General features: G+C 48.0%; 1 protein-coding gene across 1 annotated transcript; it reads right to left on the reverse strand.

Annotated features, from left to right (window-relative positions):
* Nucleotides 1-525: 525 nt before the first annotated feature.
* On the reverse strand, nucleotides 526-9,250 carry vwa1 (von Willebrand factor A domain containing 1). The gene is made up of 6 exons (XM_068747360.1): nucleotides 9,166-9,250; nucleotides 5,380-5,937; nucleotides 3,422-3,754; nucleotides 2,760-3,035; nucleotides 2,380-2,655; nucleotides 526-1,460 (listed from the first exon to the last, which is right to left on the reverse strand). The coding sequence occupies exons 1-6, from the start codon at nucleotides 9,248-9,250 to the stop codon at nucleotides 1,432-1,434; spliced, it is 1,557 nt and encodes a 518-aa protein (XP_068603461.1). The 3' UTR covers nucleotides 526-1,431.
* Nucleotides 9,251-9,467: the final 217 nt, after the last annotated feature.

The raw sequence follows: 9,467 nt of genomic DNA on the forward strand, positions 1-9,467 counted from the left end.
TTGGAACGGAACAGTGAAAATGTTCTGTTTCAGTGCCTTTAATGCAGGGGTGGGCAAACTTTTTGACTCGCGGGCCACAATAGGTTCTAAAACTTGACAGAGGGGCCGGACCAGGAACATATGGATGGAGTGTTTGTGTGAACTAATATAAATGACACATGAAAGCTATTGCATTAACGGATTTGGCCTTTTACAGGTAGCATTACAGGGAAAAGGTCAAATGAATGAGGTTTAATTATAATACAATTATATTTAATGATATAATTTGGACAAGTTTGGCGGGCCGGATTAAAAAGACCAACGGGCCGCATATGGCCCCCGGGCCTGGGTTTGCCCATGTCTGCTTTAATGGATTCCCCGCTTCCCATCGTCTTTCATTTTAATGCCATTTCCCACTGGGATCAATAAAGTATTCTGATTCTGATGAATAACTGAGTAGAAATAAGTCGGAACATCAACAGTGTGATCCATTCTGAAAACGCTCACTGGCTTAAAAACCAAAAATAAGTTCATATTAACACAATTATGAAAGAACTTTATTGGAAGCTTATGTTCAAGATCAACATGCATGCAACAATAATACAGTTAACCTGCGTTTGTATTATTGGAACATCAGCTCTCATGCACTGTCGGGATAGTTACAGTAGGGGGGAGCAAAGTCTGCCCTCAAACGTAAACAGCATGTCCATGCTGGATACCGTTATTAAATATACTTACATCCTTTTTGAATAATAAATATAAACAATAGGTCTACATTGAATATAAGAGCACTTTCAGTTACAAACGTCTGCCTCATATGTGTCTCCACAATTTCCGGGCATGCAAACTGTTCTTTTCACAACTTCTTCAAAGAAATCCTGAATATTCCATTATTAGAAGCATCCCTGTCTTGCACTCCAGCGTGCGCACGCGAGCATGTGCTAAAAGTAATCTAAGAACAAGTCGCGAGTTTGATTACAATTGTAAATCTGTAATCTTTTGAGTGTTAGCAGAGTATAAAACATATAGAACATTTGGTGGTCCACATATGGTGCAAAAGCATTTTCTCCAAAATATGCCACGCAACGCATCCAACATTCCCAGCATGCAATGCTTTGTGTCTGCAAAACAGGCCTAAAATATCTTTATTGCATCTTTAAACCGAGCTGAGACCTTTTCCTACAGGTGTAAGCCAGATGAGACGGGAGAAATGGCAAAGCGAGTCGTCCCTCTGTGTAGCAGATTGCAGCAGTCGACTAGTGGTCATATTCTCCAACCCCACTCTTTAGAGTCTGTGGCTTCCAGCGCTCAGTAAGGCGAGTCACACGCCTCTCCTGGGTAACATCCACAGAGAAGAACGGCTGGGGGGGGAAAGAGTTACGGATGAAAGTCAGCATTCTTCTTGCCGTCCTCCCTCCATGCTTGGTGAGGAGTGCCTGCAGCTGAGAGGTGCTATGATTGGTAGCCATATACTAACGCATCTGTAAAGCAGAGAGAGAGAACTGCAGTCAATGGATTGTGTCATGAATAAATAGCATAACAATTGAAAACTAGAAAACGACAATCAGAGATTGCAGACCCCGCCTCCAAAAGACTATTGGATCTTGTGAGACAGTAAACAGGGCTTCCGGATCAGAGGGGCCAAACCTGCTCTAGCTTGCTGCTCCGGAACGTACTACAAGACTCCTTCTGGACTCTTTTTCCCATCATGCCATTTGTGTCCCTCCCTCTTAAAGTGGCAGTTTACAGCACAGGCACAATTCCAGATGTAAAAATAATTCTAGAATCTGGATCCAGATCCGGATCGACGCCATTCTCGGGGAGGACCGAGCCACGGACAGAACCTTGCTGGTGTAAACATTTCAAGTCGATTGGGTTACTAGTTTTTGAGTTCTACACTCGGACAGACAAACAAGCAAACAAACAAACAGACAGACAGACAGACAGACAGACAGACAGACAGACAGACAAACATACAAACGCACCCAATTGCAATACCCTCACCTCCCCTTCGGCGAGGGTAACTAAGAAATTAGTCAAAGAATAAAAACGCAGTAGGTATGAATCATTCTCATCTGTACAGACACTGACATGTAAAAAACAATAAATATTAGATTTTAGAGGGGGGTCAGTGATTAAAAAAACAATGCAATAATCTGTTAGAGTTTTTTTATTTTATGTGGATTTACAGATGTGCTCGCGTGTGCTTCAGCCAGCCTGATAGGTGAAATAGCCTTGCAGAAGCTCAGACTACTTCTACCCGTTCCATATTTTATGCTAAGCTAGGCTAGGTGTATGATAAACACTATGACTGCACACTCAAACGGACGAACTCTTCTTATAAATATTGACCCTCCTGACTCTCCGCGACTTGAAATGAGTGCATACCATGTGACTCACCTGAATGAAACTGAGCCGTGCAGCACAGGCCCTCTCCGCGTGCCGTCCGGTAAATGGGAGACACGCACACCCTGGCGGATGGGGGGAGGTTTGTGAGCCGGGTTGACAGAGAGTCAGGCGGTAAATAGAGCGAGGAGCGCCGGCCGGGGACAGAGCGCTGCTGTCCCTCCCACGTGAGCCAGTAGCCCCTCAGACCAGGGACGCTGACCTTCCAGTCGACCTGCACCGAGTCACTGCCTACTGTGGTCAGCTGGAGGTCTGCCAGGGAGGGAGTCGCTGGGAATGGAGACGACAGAGACGTGACCATGACAGACATTGTCTTTGTGTAGGACTAGGATTAACATCCGGATTCTTAATTCCCCTCGTGTCCAGCCACTCACCTTCCTGAGTGCACAGTTTGACAGACATGGATTTCTCCTTGCCCGAAACGTGCCGGGCAGTGATGGTGACCAAGTAGGTTGTATCCGGCTGGAGGTCTTTGAGGAGGGTGGAGTTGTGCATACATCCCACCGTAGTGGTGCTGAGCCCTCCCCCGGGCAGTGCCGAGTACTCGATGTAGTAATCTGTAACCGCCTCAGGCTGGAGAGGACCCCAACTCACCCTGACGCTGGTGTCCCCCGACTCGGAGACCGTTACCACCGCCGGGCTCATCACCTCTGGTGCGTGGAGGGATGAAGAGGAGATAAGAGGAGGAGGACACGGTATACTAGGGCTGCTGCAACATGGTCACATGGTGGTTTACGGGCACAGCAGGCAGGTTGAACATGGAAAATATGTCTATTGACAACCATACTGTTCAATATATATATGGAAAATGACATTTACAGTAATATACGATATAATTATAAGCATAAAAATATCTACTATCTATCTTTGAAATAAAAGTTGTGTAAATTTATCATATAGTAGAAAATATTTACGGTAAGCGTCTAATCTGAGAGGCAGGGAGCAGCGATTCGTTTCTGTACTTTAACAAAACCTAAAGGGAAGGTTTAGCGTGACAATGGCCATGGCGCAGAGTCTGAGAAGGATGTCATCCAACCTGGCTTCGTTTTGAAGCTGACAGAGAGCGTGTTAAAGGATTGCTCGGTGGACTTCGGGGTCAGCGTGGCGGCGTAGGTGGTGTCGGGCTTCAGGCTGGTCAACCTGGCAGAACTGGAATCTGCAGATTGGGTCAGTCTCTGGTACTGGCTGCCACCCGTGCTCGGACTGGTCCCCGATCCACCTCCCCCGCCACCTCCCGCTGCTCCGGTCGAAGTCGGCCCGAAGCGGACCTCGTAGTAGCCCGCCAGACCGGACAGAACGGGGCGCCACCCCAGCGTGGCAGAGGTGGAGGAGATGTCGTGGACGTTGATCCGCTCGGCTCGGATAATCTCTGTGGGCGGGAGGATGAGGATGAATGCGCGCGCACACAGGTGCGTAAGAAGTGAGTAACACGTTGCAACGCTGCAAACACACGGAGAAAGGAGGGTGACAGTCAGGGTGCTTAAAACGCCTTGGCCTGACAGCAACCAGTGCGGAACAGCACACTTGGGTTTCTGGATGCATTAATAACCTTTGTCAGGTGCCTTGGCATGGTAATGCAACACATTACCATGCACCCCAGAGGCGCCGCTGTCTAAATATACATGCATGTGCAAGTGTGCATGGAGGATGCAGTTAGCAAAGGTGACTCATTAATCTGTTAATAGCGTGCCATATCTCGTTACAGAGGCCGTTACACGTTGCCTGTTACACGTCGAGGCGGCAGTGGCTCAGCGGGTTGGGCCTTGGGATGGGAAGCGGAGAAGTCCACCGGTTCAAGTCCCAGCCAAGACGAAATGAGGAGTGTGTGCTGGTGGCTGGAGAGGGCCCAGTTTTACCCTAAGATGCCCTCTCCACATGCTCTGAGGGGTCCCTATGCGTATATATATATGCATGATGTGTGTGTTGTTTCAAGGGGCCCTTGTACTAGGGTGCAAATGTGATTTTGCAGTGTAAAAAGGTGTGAAAACATAATGACAAATAAAAACTCATCTTCATCTTAGTCTTACACAAGCAAAGAGTAGATATATATATTGTCTTCGTATTTAGCCTTGCTGTCATCAGGAGTATGTGTGGAATCAGGGTGAAGCACAGACATGCAATACAGCGGTGTCAGGCAATGAGTGGGATTGTGGTTTATAGGGACTGTCTTATGATCGATGTAGTTCCACAAGCTTGGATGGAAAATGAAACACATTTTATTCCTGTTAGAGTTAAATGTCATTTTTCCAAAGCGTCACACTATTGGAATGGATTGTTCTGGAATTGTGCTATAACATTATAGGGATTATAATGTTTGAAGATGTGACACAACAAAGAATGGCGTTTGCAGTAAGCGTCTTGCATAATGACCGTATACACTTTTCCAGGGTTTAAAACAAAAGAAGACGCTCGATGGCTGAGTCTCATTCGTTTGGGTGACCCAACCCAGAGTCTCATATTTCCAAAGTCTCCCCTATAAGTTAGATGGAGGTGCTTTCAACATCATGCTATCGGCCATTTGGCTTTTTCTTTTTTTTTACCCACTCGGGGACACATAATATACACAACACTGTATCAGCACACATGAACTCATTTTGGCTGATGTGTTGGCATAAAACTGCCAATTTATATATCAATCAATACTTTGATTCTGGTCACCAGATAAATATACGTCCAATATGCAATAAAAAAAAACACTATCACACCTTTTGTGTTCTGTGGTAAAATCGTGTTGATTTCCATACATATATATGTTTTTTTGTTATTGTATAAGTCCAACCCACAGAGCGTGACTAATGCTCTGACTGGCAAACACAAATCTAAAGAGAGCAACAAAAATTTATTTCGCGATTCCGTTTCGAAATTAGCACCAAAATCCTAATTTTGTATTTGATCATAGTGAAACATTATGTTCATTAAAATGACTTTGCTGGTACTCTCAAAAGTCCACGCCCCGTACCGTTTAGCCGATAGGATAGCAATGACGACACTCACCGATGACGGCATCCCTGACGTCCTCTGTGATGATGCTCATGTCATCAATGTCCACAAAGTAAAGGTGGTTTTCCACCGGTGGGCTCACCACCTGTCTCAACACCAGGTAGTTCCCGTGGCCAGTGGAGACCACCAACACAGCCACTCCTTCCCCCAGAAGCTCCGTCATTGGTCCAATTACATCACCAGGTTTCACGCCGTCCGTCAACCAAACCAGCACCCTGGGGAGTCCTGCTCGGGCCCCGCCCACAGCTCCGGGTCGCAGGACCCGCTCCCATGCTATCCTCAGAGCCTCCACTGTGTTGGTGTCCCCCCTGAGAGGTCTGATGCTCCTCAACGCCCCTTGCAGGGCAGTTTGGGTATTATAGGCGTCAAAGCCAAACTCGAGGCGTGGTTGGGAGCCCACCTGTATGAGTCCCACCCTCACCTGATCCTCTCCCAGGGAGAAGGGGAGGAGGAGTTCGGACAGGAAGGTCAGCATGCGGGAGTGCTCATAGGATGACACGCTCCCTGAGGAGTCCAATAGGAAGAGGACGTCACCCTCGCAGCAGTTGAGCGCTGTGGAGGAAGGATGAAGAGTTATCCAAACGTTCAAACGCACACCAAGGACTAATAATCAGGACGTTCTGCCTTGAGACGCTGATGAGGGAACGGTGAGCGCCTCGCTCCGTGTTGCTTTTTGAACTTGTTCCTGCGGTACCCGCTCCCCGGCACAAATCATACTGAACATTCGGAATCTCCCTCCTCCACTCGCCCACTTGGAGCAACACCCCCCCCCCCCATCATTTGCATAGAGAATAGCAGCAAAATGAAAGCAGCAAAGAGCCAGAGGCAAGTCTGGGAAAACTATAGGGAAGAGTGAAGAGACGAAGAAACCAAACAAAGCAGTGGGACAGCATCTGGAATATAAAGAAGGGATATTCAAGCATTCTGATACTCCCCCCGATGTTCCATATTTTGTAATGGAAGCAGAGTTGAAGCTGCCAAGGTTGAAATAAGGGAGGGGGGGGGGTGAAAACAGTAGCTACTGGGCATGAAGGGTGCGAGAGAGGGAGTGGAGAAAGGAGGTGGAACGATGGGAAATAGAAGGAGTTAAAAGGAGAGTGAGTGTTGGAGGTGGGGGGTGGGGGGGGGGGGTATGAGCAGTTCCAAGTGAGAGATGAACAGGAATGTTGGATGGCCATATAAAGCAGAGAGAGAGAGAGAGAGAGAGAGAGAGAGAAGAAGCAGCAGCAATGGAGACAGCGTCTAAAAGTGACGAGCTTGACGTGCACAAATGTAGAATGAGTGTGAGATACATTTAAGGCTGCAGAAGATGAAAACAAGACTTACTGCAGTGATGGTGATGATGATGAATATATTTATTAGATAGAATGTTAGTACAAGTACAGTCAAACATCCTGTCTAAGAGAAGCATTTCAAAAAAAGCCCTTGCGGTCTTGTTTCCGTTGAAAGTCATTAGTACAGGGGTCCCCAAACTACACATTTGGCCCGGCCCCCTGAACAATACCATTGTTTATTATTATTTTCCTTTCCATGCAACACGAGTAGCCGGTGGGGGATCAATAATGGAATGGGGTGCATTTAACAGGGGTCATTAATTCAATCTTTTGTTTCCTAAAAATAATATTGATAGAGGAGAATATATTAATATTATGAAGAAAAGCATTCTTCCTTTCATTTGGGACAATTTTAATGATGATCACATACGACCAGAAAGTTAATGTTCCATGGACTTTGTTTCTGTGACGAACCCGGAGAGGGTTATTTAGTTATTATTTATTTTATTAATAGTGTTATTATTTATTTCCTGACTCTTTTTTTCTGTGAAGAAAGGGTTACTTGGTGGCTGTCTGGTAAACAATAAATGTTTCGGCCCCCCTGCCATCGTCACACTTTTCCTGTACAAACTGACCCCGGCCCCCCATCAGAGAAGGGAGACGTTATGTGGCCCCCACAGGAAACAGTTTGGGGACCCCTGCCTTAGTACATAAATCACAGACATGTAACGACACAAATAAAATAAAAATAAATTACTCCATTGATGCAAAAACAATAAATAAAAATTAAAACGACACATAATATGTACAACGTTGGTGGTGAGTTCATTTTTATTTGTATTTATTCTTATTGTGCTGTGCATTCTAGATTATCTACTCTGACACTCTGTGCTCAATGATGCTGCTGGTACTTTACGTGATTTCCCTGAGGGAGCCTTCCCATGGGATTAATACAGTTCTCGCTATCTCTATCTATCTCTATGTAAAGATCAACTACTGCATGCTATATTGGATCTGGTCCCTATTAATGGAAATAACATTCTCACTCACTATGTCAACACGAGTCGTGAGGATCCAGTCTCACTGGCAGGCTCTGTGTCACCAAGTTTAGCCTCTCAGGCGCATCAGAGTCATGGACTTCACCGCAGGGCTGGAGAACACGACTGCAATGGCAGCTCAAGACATTTGTTGTATCGTTAAAAAATTAAGGTGGCAATCTAAAGTCTAGAGCTGTGTATAAACCCCGCTGAAGAGTGTCGGGTTGATGTGACTAGATTATAATCTGTTTAAAGTGTAACCTGCAGACAGATCTGTCTTCCTTTCATTTTGTGCTTGTGTGTGTGTGTGTTTTTCTGCGTGCCGTGCTGTAGGTTGGGAAGCACTTTAATCCTCCCCTAGGACGCATGGGTGGTCCCTGCATGTGGCTCCCCAGTGCCCCAGGCTGCGTGGTTTCATTCACTAACAATTCGAGTTCAATGAGAACCTCGTGAAACATCAGCCCCGCCCTGATCCACATCAGCCCCGCCCTGATCCACACCAGCCCCGCCCTGATCCACATCAGCCCCGCCCTGATCCACACCAGCCCCGCCCTGATCCACACCAGCCCCGCCCTGACCCACATCAGCCCCGCCCTGACCCACATCAGCCCCACCCTGATCCACATCAGCCCCGCCCTGATCCACATCAGCCCCGCCCTGACCCACATCAGCCCCACCCTGATCCACATCAGCCCCGCCCTGACCCACATCAGCCCCGCCCTGATCCACACCAGCCCCACCCTGATCCACATCAGCCCCGCCCTGATCCACACCAGCCCCACCCTGATCCACATCAGCCCCACCCTGATCCACATCAGCCCCGCCCTTATCCACATCAGCCCCGCCCTGATCCACATCAGCCCCGCCCTTATCCACATCAGCCCCACCCTGATCCACATCAACCCCGCCCTGATCCACACCAGCCCCGCCCTGATCCACATCAGCCCCACCCTGATCCACATCAGCCCCACCCTGATCCACATCAGCCTCGCCCTGATCCACATCAGCCCCGCCCTGATCCACATCAACCCCGCCCTGATCCACATCAACCCCGCCCTGATCCACTTCAGCCCCACCCTGATCCACATCAGCCCCGCCCTGATCCACATCAGCCCCACCCTGATCCACATCAGCCCCACCCTGATCCACATCAGCACCACCCTGATCCACTTCAGCCCCGCCCTGATCCACATCAGCCCCGCCCTGATCCACATCAGCCCCGCCCTGATCCACATCAACCCCGCCCTGATCCACATCAGCCCCACCCTGATCCAGATGGTCCCTCCCCGTTTCTAATCATCATTCACTTCACGAGGCGGATATTTACTATCATATATCATCACTACTACTAAACTACTTCCTTAGTTTTACCCCTGCGCTCATTTTAGACCACGTTTCTATATCATCACAATAAACAGCTTCGATCAGCCGGATCGGTGACGTCACGTCCATCCAAGGGCGCAGCTTACCTGCTTCAGGTACAGAGGTCTGCGCGCCCGGCGGCCGTAGGAGAGAGCAGAGCAGCATCCACGGCAAAAACAGGCGGCTCTCCATCACAATGCGTCAGGTCCTTTGAAGCAATGCGTAAACGTGATGGGTTCTGGATCCAACCATAAATCCACTAAACCCAGAGGAGCGCACGTTGGAATGGTTTAATCATCCGGATTATTCTCTTACTGATTCCCTCTCGTTGAACATGATAAGCCAGTCGCGATCCAACTGGTGCCTGGAGTCCCTGGAAGTTTAGGATGAACTCGCGATTCCAGCCCGG

Source organism: Brachionichthys hirsutus, chromosome 13 (genome assembly GCF_040956055.1).
Source record: "Brachionichthys hirsutus isolate HB-005 chromosome 13, CSIRO-AGI_Bhir_v1, whole genome shotgun sequence".
In the NCBI taxonomy this organism is placed as follows: Eukaryota; Metazoa; Chordata; class Actinopteri; order Lophiiformes; family Brachionichthyidae; genus Brachionichthys; species Brachionichthys hirsutus.